The sequence below is a fragment of the Gadus morhua genome, chromosome 14, assembly GCF_902167405.1.
Source record: "Gadus morhua chromosome 14, gadMor3.0, whole genome shotgun sequence".
NCBI lineage: Eukaryota > Metazoa > Chordata > Actinopteri > Gadiformes > Gadidae > Gadus > Gadus morhua.
This window is the reverse complement of record NC_044061.1, coordinates 10227451-10242451: the sequence shown is the minus strand read 5'-3', so window position 1 is coordinate 10242451 and position 15001 is coordinate 10227451. Positions and strand designations below refer to the sequence as shown.

Below are 15001 nucleotides of genomic sequence, written 5' to 3'. Positions count from 1 at the left end.
GGAGAGACACAAAGCTGTCGGTGATTTAACTACGACATGAAAGGAGGTTAAGGCGCTGTCTTCGGTTGTTAAAGAATGGAAGGAAATAAAAGATGGAAGATGAGATGATTGTTCAATTAAACGAAGGGGATGAATATAAGGATACAGAGAAGGAGAGAGGGTCAGGCAGGCACTGACTCATTGCCGGTAAAGGTTCAGGGGTAGCAATGCCACCGCTTTAATTGTCCATGCTTTTAATTCAATCGCACATATATCCCAGAATGAGAAGAACACACACACATGCAGACACGCACAAACACACGCACACACACACACTAAGGCACACACACACATGCAGAGACACACACATGCAGACACACGCACGCACACACACACACACACAGAGAGACACACACATACATACATTTTCACACACACACACACACACACACACACGCATGCAGACTCAGAGACAAACACACACACACACACACACACACACACACACACACACACACACACACACACACACACACACACACACACACACACACACACGCACAAAGAGTCTTACCAGCAGCCTGATCTCCTGGACTACGCAGACAATCAGGCAGAGTAATGCTTATTTAACATCCAATTTAAATTCTATCAATGAGACGCTATTAAGGGCTGACTCGCTTTGCTGGCTGCCCACCACCGGTCTCAATCATGCCAAAAGCTCTGGTGTGCACGAGTGTGTGTGTGTGTGTGTGTGTGTGTGTGTGTGTGTGTGTGTGTGTGTGTGTGTGTGTGTGTGTGTGTGTGTGTGTGTGTGTGTGTCTAGGTGGATGCGTGGATGCATTTGTGTGTGTACATGCATGCGTGTGGGTTGGTGTATGCGTGGATGCATACACCGGTTGTGTGCATGTGGGTTTGTGCATGTAGACATTCGAAGGAAAGACATTTAGGGATTTGACATCTCTGTAATCTCTGGATAGCTGCCCGCATTCTTAGGGTCAACGGTTTCAAAGAGAAGAATGTATTTTTGATATGTCCCTATAATCAAACAACATATCCACCACCGCAAACAATTTGTTGTTTTTTTTGCGTGGGGCTAGCAGTCCAACAGCAGTCAGGTAGGTGTGCCACACAAAAGCGGCTGCGCAGTTTTGACATTCATCTCATCTCGCACATCGCTGTCTCACTCACTCATCACTTCCGAAACACATCCGGATTACCCGCTATGATGAATCACATTACAAACCAATTGCTTCCCTGCTACAAATGGAATGCTAAAGATCGCATCACAATGAACCAGAGCCTGCCGTCTATCTGTAAACAACGGATGATGTGTATGGAGTCCTAACCTTGAGGCTTGTTTTTATCCTAGTATCCTTTTACATACAGCCAAAGCAGTAGCATAGTAATCAGTGACTAGCGATATAAACAGTTAATATACCATGGTACCAATTGGTCATTCGGATGGATTGTGAGTTTGTTCCCTAGTTATCTAGTTACCTACTTAGTTGGTTTGTCGGTTGGGTGGACGGTTCGCTAGTTTGATAGTCTGTCGGTCGGTTAATTAGTTAATTAGTTAGTTGGTTGCCTAGTATTTTCCAATCCCTTTGCTCACCCTAGGCGGTGTGAATCGGGCTACATTAAATAGGTCAATATGCAAGGCAAGCATCAATGGATCCACTGCTGAGGAAGTTTAAATTACAACCCCACAATTCTAATTAGTACAAAATTAAAGCATCAGTGCACAGATTTAAAGGAGATTAATGTACAGTTGTGAGCCGCTCCAAGTACCCCTCGGAGTTCAAAACCCAAACTTTCCATCCTGGCCTGATCCCATGATAAGTTACCAAGCCAAACCAGAACCAAAACCACCAGACTCAGTCCTCCTCTTCAAAGAGTATGGCTACTCCTCAATTATATAGGCCTAAACTAGGGCACTGGATAGCCATCAGAGTCAGATTAACAGACAGGACTAGACAGTCTGTCTTCTTTAATCAGACGGACAGTGTAAAGCCTATGATGGTATATCCTTATTCTGTTATTTTCATTGTTTTGGTGCTTGTATGACCTCCTCTGCAAACAATAATGAGGTTGCAATGGGGAGACATTTGGAGACTTTTTACGTTTCCACTGTCTGGCTGTACCTTTATATTTTGCTAAGCAATATGACTCAAAATAAAGTTATTGACAGTCATGAATTCCCTCCTAACTAGATGGGGTCATTGACTGTTTTGGTTCCATCCAACTGCCTACATATCAATTTTACCTCAGCATACCTAACACATTTGCAGACAATCCACAATACATATCAGCTCCGAGACCTATTTTGCAGCCCAGTTTGACAGGAGAATTTCTAAGGTTTTCTGAAGTATCCAGCTAATGTTTATCTTTATTGCTCTACTGGCTTACATTTGAAAACTGGAAAAAGGTCAAGCATAGCCCATAGCACACACCGTGCACAATTTTGCCCATATTAAAAAAGATAAAAAAAAGATTAATATAATCCTACGTTTTTTAATAGATCAAATCCAACGTAAGCGGAGCAAGAGGCAAACGTAGCACACATACTTGAGCGTAACACATCCGGAGCCACTAGGGGGCGCTGTCCAGAACACGTGGATGCTAGTCCGCCGACGGGGGGTGCTCTCCGTCACCGCAGGGGGGCAGTTGGTCATGAACTGGGTGTCATCCTCGTCAATGATCTGTGCCAAACGACACAAACACACACATGGGTACGCTGCGCAGACACTAGCCCACTAACAAACACCACATTTGTATTACAACAGGATTGGTATGAACTCAACGTACGGCGAAGCATCATCTAGAAATCGACTTTCTTGAGACGTTGTTATTGAAAGCTTCTGCAATTACGATGAAGAATGAACAAGTCAACAATTGGTGTGACATCACAAAAAAAACCTTGTAAGAAGATGAACTTCATTGTTTAACTTAAACTGATTAGTACAATTACTGGTATAATTATCTGTTAAACAAATCGAAAAATGCCACAGAGACATATTATAACAACATTATGGGTTTATTTGAAGGCTGCTGCAATAGATTACCTTTGCAGGCCAGCAATTCAATTTGTGTGTGTGTGTGTGTGTGTGTGTGTGTGTGTGTGTGTGTGTGTGTGTGTGTGTGTGTGTGTGTGTGTGTGTGTGTGTGTGTGTGTGTGTGTGTGTGTGTGTGTGTGTGTGTGCGCGCGCGCGCGCGCGCGCGGGTCTGCGTGCTTGTGTGTTTGGTGTGCATCTCCTTTTGTGATTCCTGGAGAAAATCTGTCCGCCCCATTGTATTCAAAACCCAAACCACAAGCTTCCCAGACAATACAACAAAGCCAGTTTAAAGGTCTGACCCCTACATAAAGTAATCAATCCACACCATTGTTGAAACATGTGTGGTTCGTTCTCCTTGCATTCCAGGGTGTTCTAGATGTCCTGCTTTATTCAGGCGCAGTCCTATATACATTTCACTCGCACTGTGGTGAAATCGCATCATTCCTGGGGAAGGGTTTTGTGATCATTTATTGATGATTATATATACCTCATCAACAAATCGAATAGCCCTCAAACGTGTTCATATTTCCTGGCTGCCAAAGCCCCACCACTAAGCCGCAACAAAGGCTGGGCCGATCCAGGCTGGTAATCACTCATAGGGGAACTCAGAGCATAAACTACAATCCTCTGTCCAGAGACCATGGCTCTGTTTGACAGGAAGTGACATCAGGGCAATAAAAAGTTGGAACATTCTCACTCTATAAAGCTGTCAACTGAGATTTTCCATTGTCATTCAGAGATATATATTGCTTGAATCCGGATGGTCTGTGTGTGAGTGTGTGTGTGTGTGTGTGTGTGTCTGTGTGTCTGTGTGTGTGTGTGTGTGTGTGTATGTGTGTGTTAGCATGCCATTCATGCGTGCATGCGTGTGTGTGTGTCCGTCTGTGTGCGTACATGCGTGTGCTTGACTGTGTGCGTGGCGTGCATGCGTGTGGGTGCAAAGTGAAAAGTGATAAAAAGTAGAAGCGATGGGTATTAGCTGGAGGCAAGCCAAGCAAGAGCGGAAAGGAGAAATAAGGAAGGAGAGTGCGGGTTGTGGGTGTGAGTGTGCGACTCTCATCCTCAGCCCTAGGGATTAGAACTCGGACCCTCCACCCACCCCTCAGCCAGTGTTCCCATGGTTTCTGCAAGGCATTCACGGTCTGCCCCTGACTGGCCCAGAACACATGTTGGAGCCAGTGACACCCCTTTGGAATGGAAACTCGCCCATTCTCCCTTCGTCTGGGACTCAGGTCTGTTTATCTTTAAGACTATCAACTTAGTCACCTAATGTGCGGAAGGTTAGGGAGGGTGCACAAGTGAGAGAGGGATCGAGGGAGACTTTGCATAAGAGAGAGAGAGAGAGAGAGAGAGAGAGAGAGAGAGAGAGAGAGAGAGAGAGAGAGAGAGAGAGAGAGAGAGAGAGAGAGATGCAAAGAGGAAAAGAGAATGAGGGACTGAGTGAGTGATAGTGTGCACCAGAGAGAGGGAGAGAGAGAGAGTGGGAGAGAGAGGATGTGTGAGAGAGTGGACAACTGAGTGAAAAAGAGTGAGAGAGTGATTGGGTGAGTGAGAGTGTGCATGAGAGAGGGAGGAAGAGAGAGAGAGAGAGAGAGAGAGAGGGACTGATTGAGTGAATTAGTGTGCACGAGTGAGTGACTGAGATAGAGGAAGAGAGAAAGTGAGTGAGTGTAACTACATAGAACAAATAAAACAACAGCACTTAATGTCAGTCTAGCCTCGGGGAATGGAGAATGAATCAGGCATACAGCCGATACAAAACAGGGGTTGGACACCGACAGGTTTTAGATTCAGTTCATCCTGCCAAATAATCAAACATTCTGCACAGCAAATCCAGCAGACATTGTTATGAATAGAACACAAGATGACCAAATGGTTCAAAAATCAAGCCTCTTGCCTTTTCACCACTTTGCCCGTCAACATTTCTAGACTGGATTGGTCAAGGCTGCGCTCATTTCCCACAGAGCACACGCACACACTTAAAATACACACACACACATACGGAATGATAGAAAGACACACAAACAAACACACTTGAATAAACTCTGGCTTGCCGTCTCTTGTCCTGACATCTTTCCCTGCTGGGCGGTGGTGCCCAGTCAAACACTGCTGGTAATTCCAGTCTGCAACCACACTCACTCACACAAAAACACACACACACACACACACACACACACACACACACACACACAGGCATAAACAACCACATAAACACACATGCATGCGTGCACAAAACAAGCACACACACACACACACACACAGTGGCCACTGACCTGCCCCTGGAGAGCTCAATAGGAGAGCTGGGCATGTGTCCAGAGGCCACTGAGATGGGACACACCAACAGATTCCAAATGAGCTGTATGTTAACTACAGCCTGACGGCTCTGCTGCCCCTTCCTTTCTCTTTCAGCCCACCCAGAACTCTTTCAAATAACAGGACGAGAGTGTGTGTGTGTGTGTGTGTGTGTGTGTGTGTGTGTGTGTGTGTGTGTGTGTGTGTGTGTGTGTGTGTGTGTGTGTGTGTGTGTGTGTGTGTGTGTGTGTGTGTGTGTGTGTGTGTGCGGGCTTGAGTTTGTCCTTAAAATAGTTATTCATCCTCTATCAACTGAATTGCCAAGACATTTTGCTGATTTGACGGCGATTGTAAATGGGGACGGGGGAGGGGACGGGGGCTCTCTTTGAATACATCTTCAGTGTATTTTTATCCTGGAAAAGGTGTCTCGGCAAGGAAACGAAAACAAGGTTTTCAACATACTTTCCTTTCCACACAACATGGTATGGTGGTATGATACTTCTTCAATGCCGATATCACAAAACCGTTTGAGGTCAGTGTCCTTGTCTGCAGAGCGTGTATGAGGTCTCTCTGTAAAGTACCATCAACGCGGGGGCCTCACTGCTGGTCTGTGTCGTGTCTCATGCTTCCTACCTCAGGTATTGAGCACGCTCAGTCAGAGAGACACACTCAAGGCTGCCACTCAATAACAACGGCATGAAATCAATTGCGAGGATAAATGATACAGGAACAACACAATAAACGGATTGCAGATGCACCTTCTGGCTGATAACTGTGTGTAATGAGGAGTGAGGAATATGTTTGTTTTTTAATGGGAACTCTCATATTAAATGTGTCGCTTTCTGAACACATACAGCGGTATATGATCAATGCAGCCAGAGGGCAGGTCGGACTCTCCTTGAACAGCACTGAGATGCAGTTCTGGAAGCATTAAAACTTTGTTAGGAAATTATTGAGACAAACAAGGTCACAGAAGCCTGAAAACTAGGAAAGTATAGCTTCTGCTGCCACAGTTGAGTCGACTTTTAACATAATACACTGTATTGAACCATGAATTGCTTCAAATGAAGTGTGTCAGGAATCAGTAAGCGTCCACAATCATAGATTAAAACTGATCCTCATTGTACTAATTAATAAAACATTGTTGTGACCACAAATTCTGCCTTACTGGTGCCAACTAGTGGTTTACAAAAAAGCTTTAGACTAACTAGGTTCACTTGAACTTCTACACAAGAATTGCTTAGGTCAGTTCACCACCGCTCACTAATGACCGATGACCGATGGACAACGCCCCAAGTGCCACCCCCACCACCCCAGCTCCCCCACCACCCCCACCTCGCATGCAATCATGCTCCAACTGCAGGCTTCTAACATTCAGAATTGTGGAGGCAACGTTGAAAGGCATTTGCAGCTTGTTACAAGAAAAATGTACTTTTCTGCTGAGTGATATGACAGGAAATAAGGGCTGTAAGGGCCAGTCTTCCAGAATGGATCGATGAAATCAGGCTCTATCTCTGTTCTTTCTGGTTGAAGTCTTATCTCCCTCTAATCTTCCGTCAGCTCTTGTTCCTCCCTGCTGTAGCCCTTGGAAGTTAGAAGCATCTAGCAAACATTTCCACTAAAAATAGCCTGGCTTTATACTCTGGACGCTATGATCCAGCCTTTTTTCATTTTCAATTCATCAGCAGATCTCACACAGAAGAAAGTTTCAGGGAAGTTGTCTTGTATTCAACACACCTGGACTTTTGTAATGGAGCACAGCAGAGCTGCAGTGACCTTAAAGCCTTGCCCGTCTCATAGCCCTGCAATTTCTCTCACTCACACAAGACAACATATTATAGCTACCCAGGGGTCTCCTAAACAAGGCTTTTCTGGGAGCTGAGGTGAAAATTACAGCACTTCCTGAAGAAATAAATGCTGAAAACCTGCTAAATTACTAGTATGGGAGCATTGTGCAAAGAAAGTCAGCTACATGGTCTCTCTCTCTCTCTCTCTCTCTCTCTCTCTCTCTCTCTCTCTCTCTCTCTCTCTCTCTCTCTCTCTCTCTCTCTCTCTCTCTCTCTCTCTCTCTCTCTCTCTCTCTCTCTCTCTCTCTCTCTCTCTCTCTCTCTCTCTCTCTCTCTCTCTCTCTCTCTCTCTCTCTCGCGCCCTGCTGTAGTCTACGCAGGGGAGTGAGAACGGGGCGGGGAGAGCGAGAGAATGAGTGAGACAACATAATGGGCTGGCATGTGCGTATTTGAGTCCAGAAAGAACATATGGCCTTCGTATCAATAGCCAGGTGTTTAAAGTGTGTTGGCTTGGCTTGATGAGAGAGAAGGAGGACGAATGGGAGGATGTGCACACACCTGCCAAAAACAGGACTGGTTGACATCCGCAAGATTTATTTGTGACGACGAGAGAAGCAATTTGAAAATGGCATTTATTTTAATATCCAAATGTAGGCTATTACACAATGCCAGAATGAATATATTTTTTACGTTCTTTGATCAAAAACCTGCATTTTTTTACGTTTTAATTTTCCTACTTTATGAATTATTATTTTGTAATTATGTCTTCAGTGTGATTTTTTTTTAATTACCTGAAAACGTCCGGCATAGTCGTCATCTTGTCCCCCCTCCCTGCCCTCCCTCAAGGCGATGAGGATGAAGCCTCTGAAATAGGCTGAGCTGGACGCGACCAGAGTTACTGGGGACAGAGGCAACACAGCAAGAGCATCACCTAACACAGAAATGCATGACTAAAAAAACTCATTAAAAAATAATAGATATAACGGATCTTGTGTTCTATTCATCGTGTACACGACGACTCGATGCTAGAATTAGCAATACAGTCAACATCTGTTAAAAGAGACGGGTCAATTAAAAGTTGAAGTTCAATGGATACATTTAATTGTTTATCCTATAATTGCCCCCGGGGACTGACTGACTGTCTGTCTGGCTGGCTGTCTGGCTGGCCGTCCTTCTGTCTGTCTTTATCTCAGTAAGGGCTATCTATCTCTCTATGTAAAGGTATGTATGTGTGTGTTTGTGTATATATATATAAATATATATATTTCTACAAATTAATTAATTAGAAGGTGTAACCTAGTCATGTCGCACATAGATGTAGGACTTTTCCTGAAATGTTAGGAATCACTGAAGACAACATTGCATTTCCATAGAAAAAAAAACACCCTCACGATCCAACTAGGGAATTTATAAGCATTTTAACCTTTACAAAAGAAAGTAATAATTTTGCCTATAATTTCAGGAAATATATCACCATGCGTCATTTGGAGGGAAAAAAAACGAAAGGAAAAGAAAACACTTGGTTGGAACTTTTTTGGAAGTTTTCAAATACGCCGAGATATAGAGTATGTAGAATCATTGAACAACGCTAAGTTATGACTTGCTCATCGAACGTGTGCGTCTGTAGTTGGTGCCTCAAGCAGACCTCTGTAAGTGCTCCCCGGGTGGTAGCTCTCCGGATCCCCCTCGACTCGGAGGCGAAACTCGTTGAAGCCCTCTTTCCGTGGTCCCTGAGCCCGTAATATCCGACTGCAATACCCGTCTCCCTTGCCGGCTCGTTCAGACGGTTCCTCCGTGAACGCGAACGTATTGCACGTCCCCGCAGAGACCGAGCACAGCAAGATCAAGGTGCGTAAAACAAACCCGGTCCCCGTCATCATGGGAACGGGCTATTTACGCAAATACGATGAATACTGAATGTAATATCAAGTGAGAGGAAACTAAACGGTTGTCTCAACCTGAGCCCGAACTCCACATAGAGCCAAAACTTGCCAAAACTCGCTAGATTATCTGAAAGATCACTTGTGCTACACGGGTAGATCCAGTGAAGAAGAAAGTGGTGTTCGCTCGCTCACTCCGGTAGAGCTGCACGCTGCTGTGAGACGCAAGCTCGGATTGAGTGAGCAGCAGCAGCAGCGGCAGAACGCGCGGTCCAAGAAAATCGCCGAGCGAGGAAGGCGCGTCGCGCGGCTGTCTCCATGGCGCACACACTCACATGCACACACAGACGCGCGCACACACACGCAGACGCACACACACGTCCGTAGTGCGCACACACTCACATGCACGCACATACACACGCACACATGCACCCACACACGTCCGCACAAACCACACATATACACGGACATGCATGCATGCACACACACACACACACACACACACACACACACACACACACACACACACACACACACACACACACACACACACACACACACACACACAAGCGCACAAACACGCGCACAAACACTACACACGCAAACACACAAACAAACTTGCAACCTATTAGTTGAATGTGAATGTGAAACAAAAATAAGCCGTTCCTAATAAGATATTACTGGACCTGAGCTCCGCAGCGTCCTGTCAGGAACCGCATGGTGAGCCTCCATCCCTAGTAACCCCCCCAACCCCGATGACCCTTCACTGACGCACATGTAGACAAAGTCATTAGTAGTAATGGATGCTAAGCGGCACTCACAACGCCAACTCTTTACGTTATTCTTGCTTTCACTAACTAACTAACTAAGTTTGTTGCGTTTTAGCGCAACGTTGGGAAGACGGTCAGACTGGCGATGTAAGGCCAGGACCAGGACCTACGTAGTATCCAGTGCGATGCTTTTGTTTTTGAAAATGCTGAATGTTGCTGTGACAACTCTAATGCTTAGTGAAAAGGCTGCTTTGAAGTCTAGCAATGACAAACACAAGCATTTTCACTTCAATACATAACTGAAGGCTAATTTTGGTCCGTGTGAAATTGTGAAACCTTGCGAAACCCCCGATCCATTCATGTTTGTCCTGTAATGTTTTTTCTTTCAAAGGAATTTTCTTATTATAACCTATTTTGTAATCTGCATTCAGCCTTGTACGTAGGCTATAGGCCTATTGTTATGACAAGCATGTCTATCTTTCACCAAATTAAAACCTTGTAATGGAAAAAAAATTACGTGTCACCTTTGATACTGCTTTTTGTAATTTGTAGATGTTGTTTTCTTTCTATATTGCATCAATTGACAATTGAGAGCTGGAGGAGTTGGGAGTTGGAGGAGTTAGAGAAAAGACATTGGCTCATTCTCACTTGGATCACTATAGATTACGTGCACAGCGTGCAAATGTTTAGTCTGTTCTGCATCCTGCAATCTGCATTTGTTATATTAATAGCTCCATCAGATTCTGCTAAATATACTCAGATAATAGACCCCAATTCACAAAGAATATATTGTTATATAGGCCCTATACACCTATATATATCACCGCGCTATGGCGCTTCTCGCTTTGTGATGCAAAATAACTTCATTTTGGTCGTAGATAATAACATGGCAGCAGGATGAAAACGAATCTAGCGTAACAGAGAAAGGGCTTGGAACACCCTTTGCATACCCTTTCACTGCCCTGCTGTCAAAACCACCAGACGATCCCGCACAACCTGAAGTCAAAGAAATGAGGTCTGGGCTGCTGGCAGGGAGGTATTAAATTCTAATTGAATAAAAAAATATATAAAAAGTGGCTGCAATTCTAACTTGGTTTTGCTTCTCTTCCCCAGCCTGAAGGCATATGCTACATTCTACACCACGTGGGGCAACTGCTCTTCTCTCCCACACCCTTCTCCTACAGTCTTCCTCGGAGTGAGCCGCCATGTAGCGAATGGCTTGCTCACCAGCTAAGGGGGGGGGGGGGGGATGGGGAGTGAGCACAACCTGGGAAAGCCTAATATGCTGCAGCAGTAGGTGTCAAGGCAGCATTCATTGTCATGCTTCCTCTGCCCGGTGGTGCACTATGCTAGTGCCAGGGCTGCGATGAGCGGTCCAGCCTTCGTGCTTGGACCATCAGAAACAAAGTGTGGTTTGCTTTTAATCAAATGCTGATCAAATACTTAAACTGCGACTGCTGGAGACTCGCCAGCGCTGGAGTATTGGACACGGTGCTTTTGATTGAATCAAATTAGGAAGTAATGTTCCCTGCCAATGTAAAGTCCCTCGGCCAATCAGAGCTAATGGGAGAAGGTGCTGACCCTGCATTACGATTTAGTGGTTGTTTACTCCTTAGACAGCATGAGCTAAGGAAACTGCAGATGTAGGACTCAAATAGCTGACAGATATCTATAAAGTCGTCTTCATGTCTTTATTCTTCTATGAATTACTCATTCTTAGATTTGACTCCCTATACTTAAAGTGCTCATATATCCTCATGTGTTTAAGGGTGAGGGCTTTTTATTTGCATTTACGGGGAAATCTTCCAAAAAAGCTCACCAGCTTCGATCGGACCAGTGGAGGGTGGTAATGGCGGAGAACGGTGGCATCCCTGGGCATAGTTAAGAGTTTATTGAGGTTATAACACCACCCGCGGCTCTCCCAGACGGTATTAAAGCGTCGGCACACCGAGACTCGCTGTAGTTAGACACTCTGTGACTCGAAAGAAAGCCTGCAAGAACGATGATTCATATAAGCTACGGGGGACATTATATCGGATGCATTTTAAACAAGCGACAGGGATGTGCTGTCACAAGAACGCTGCTTGAAATAATCGCAGAGGATGAGAGCTTAACATCAGCCCAGGGCGTCGTTGTTTCAGTGTCACAGTCGTGTTTCATAAGAAAGCAGAGGAACATCAGATAACACAGAGCTGGGAATCTTAAACGGAACAGCGGTGTGGAGTGCAGAGGCAGGACCCACGTTGTGCTTGTCCCATCACTTGAAACAGAACACACGGTCCCCGGACGTGACATGACGTGTGTGTTGTAGCGGTTGCTGTCGCTAGACCAGACACCCACTTTACAGTGATGTCACTGTCTCTTGCTTCAATAAATAATAGTGTGTGTGTGTGCGTGTGTGTGTGTGTGTGTGTGTGTGTGTGTGTGTGTGTGTGTGTGTGCGTGCGTGCGTCAGCCTAATATGAAAGGTTTTGGTGTATTTTGTGTGCACGGCGTGGCGAGCACTTTGAGTGTGTCAAAGACGTCCACCGCTGTCTGCGCACGCCTTTAGCCTTACTTGTTTATTGTAGTTTCAGCTTTTACAAACACTAATGTACCCCTATGTATCACCGAGAGCATCTCAGGTGTCCACTGCCAGTGATGGGGCTTGTTCAGCATAGTGAGGCACTGCGCTTTGCACCAACTTTTTGCTTCTCAGCTAAGCAATAGACGGAGTGTGTGTGTGTGTGTGTGTGTGTGTGTGTGTGTGTGTGTGTGTGTGTGTCTTTAATGTCTTTATTTCTCCCCTGCCGTCACATATTCGCCTCGGCTCGAGAGGTGAAAACGCCGGGGCGTCAGTCTGAAGGATGTGAGTGAAATGTGCTGCTGGCTGACTGGCTGGCTGGCTGGCTGGGTGGGTGGGCGTACCGGGGCCATCAGAAATGATTACAGTCAGCTGGGGTGTGTGTGTGGGGGGGGGGGGGGTTGGCCAGGTGCTCCGGCCCCCCTGAGCACACCGCACTCGCTGGATCTTCGCTGTCTTCCAACCGAGAGAGAAAGAGAGAGTGAGAGCAATAGAGAGCGGCGAGAGAGAGAGAGAGAGAGAGAGAGAGAGAGAGGGCGAGAGAGGGCGAGAGAGAGGGCGAGAGAGAGAGAGAGAGAGAGGGCGAGAGAGAGAGAGAGAGAGACAGAGAGGGCGAGAGAGAGCGAGAGAGAGAGAGAGGGCGAGAGAGAGAGAGAGAGACAAAGAGGGCGAGAGAGAGCGAGAGCGAGAGCGAGGGAGAGAGAGAGAGAAGCAAGAGAAGATCAGCGGAGAGAGAGAGAGAGCAAGAGATAGTCCCACCACCTTGTCCACATGGATGGGGGGGAGGGGAACTGCACACCCTGTCAGAGACTATTAGGATTCTCCCAGACAGCAGACAGGACCACACTGTCATGCTCTTAAAGAACCACCCCACTCAGACCCCTTGAAGAGGGTTGCTGATGGAAAGTGCTATGGAGATTGAGGCTTACGATGAAACGTATTTTCTGGTTGTGTTACTTAATATGAGTGCTGGGACTATTTTTTGGAACGAATGACTTGCTATAGGTGGTCAGCTACGAAGCAATGTGCCCCTATGTACCTCATATTAATATTACAAGTCACATAAGGGGTCATTGTTGGAGACAATTTATGGGGGTTTACAATAATAGGATTGCAAAACAATTAAGCGTGTGTGTGTGTGTGTGTGTGTGCTTGTATGTCTGTATGTGTATGTCTGTGTATGTGCGTGCGTGTGTGTGTTAACTTAGTGTGATGTGTGAGTCTAGTAAAAAGGCCAGAGTCTGGGGTCTTCACCAAGCTTCATACAATTATGAACAATTACTCTCACTATTCACCTTAATGTCAATGTCAGTTTCACAGGATGTGATTCATGTCATTACTCGGTAGGACTCAGAGCAAGTCTGACCTTTGCAGCAGCTCAAAGCATTGGTAGCTGCTGACCTTTTCGCTTAAAAAGTTTACATACAGTTGATGAGGATGCACTTAGATTTTGTTTTATTTTCACATATATCACGGCTGGAGGACCCCAAGGTTCTCTAGATGCCTTTTAAAACACAAACGCACCCACACACACACACAAATACGCACACACACGCACCAATACACACACACACACACACACACACACACACACACACACACACACCTTCATACCCACACACACACGAGAAAGCGCTTGCCCAGACTAAATTCTGAAGGTGAGGGACACCACAAGCACTCTAACTAAAGCATTTAAGCCCAACTTCATCCTAACACTTACCTAAGACCCCCCCCCCATCTGCAGAGCAAGCGGCTGAAAGTCAGGGAGACATTTAACTGTTTAAAGATGGAAATGCATTGGCTGACACACCTTTGTCTTTTCTGAGTGTGTCATTCAGAAAAAGACAGGCAGAGAATGGTTGAAAGCTAAATAATTGCACTCATCCAAGTCAAGTGTCTTTCAGACAGGTCGGCTGCAGACGAGACTGGGATCCTAGTGGGACTACAGCATTCCATTAATCACACCCATAGCTGTAATGCACTCATCACATCAGCCTCAGCAGTATGGAGAGAGATGGAGTAGAGAGAGAGGGAGGACAAGAGACAGACAGACACACACACACGCACACACACACAGTGAGTGGTAAAGTGAGGGAGATAGGAATTGACACGACACAAGATAACCGAACGATGTGAACACTTAATATCAGACGGCAGTGCAGATCACAACAAAAATAACACTGGACCAACACAATCTTCTGTCACAGCGGTACAAATACTCATTTAGATTCACACAGCATACACTCTCTTTGGTCCTACTTTGTCAGTTTTCTGTTGTGCGTTTTCTATTTCCTTTAGCAGTCAACTCCATGTCTTTTCCTACTTGAATGCAAACATGAATTACTTGCCATGTCTCATTACCACACTGTCTCACCTTCAGACATCCTCTCCTCCCCTTTCCTGCCCTCTCCTTCCCTCCTCTCTCCCCTCCTCCGTTCTCCTTTCTCCTTCCCTCCTCTCTCCCCTCCTCCGTTCTCCCTTCTCCTCCCCTCTCCTTCCCTCCTCCCTCCAGCCCTCTCCTCCCCTCTCCTTCCCTCCTCCCTCCAGCCCTCTCCTCTACTCTGCTCTTTCCTCCACTCACCTCCTTGGTGCTCCCCTTCTCTCCTCCCCTTTTCTCTTGTTCTCTCTCCTCCTTCCCTCCTCCCTCCAGCCCTCTCCTCCCCTCTCCTTCCCTCCT

General features: G+C 45.9%; 1 protein-coding gene across 1 annotated transcript in view; it reads right to left on the bottom strand.

Moving 5' to 3' along the window:
• Positions 1-9275, bottom strand: part of spon1a (spondin 1a) — a 48058-nt gene extending 38783 nt beyond the window's left edge. Inside the window, exons 1-3 of the mRNA XM_030377374.1 lie at positions 8757-9275; positions 7903-8009; positions 2545-2678 (exon numbers count right to left, since the gene is read on the bottom strand). Coding sequence (XP_030233234.1) covers positions 2545-2678; positions 7903-8009; positions 8757-8991 — 476 coding nt within the window. The 5' untranslated portion in view covers positions 8992-9275. The remainder of the gene's footprint in view (positions 1-2544; positions 2679-7902; positions 8010-8756) is intronic.
• Positions 9276-15001: the final 5726 nt, after the last annotated feature.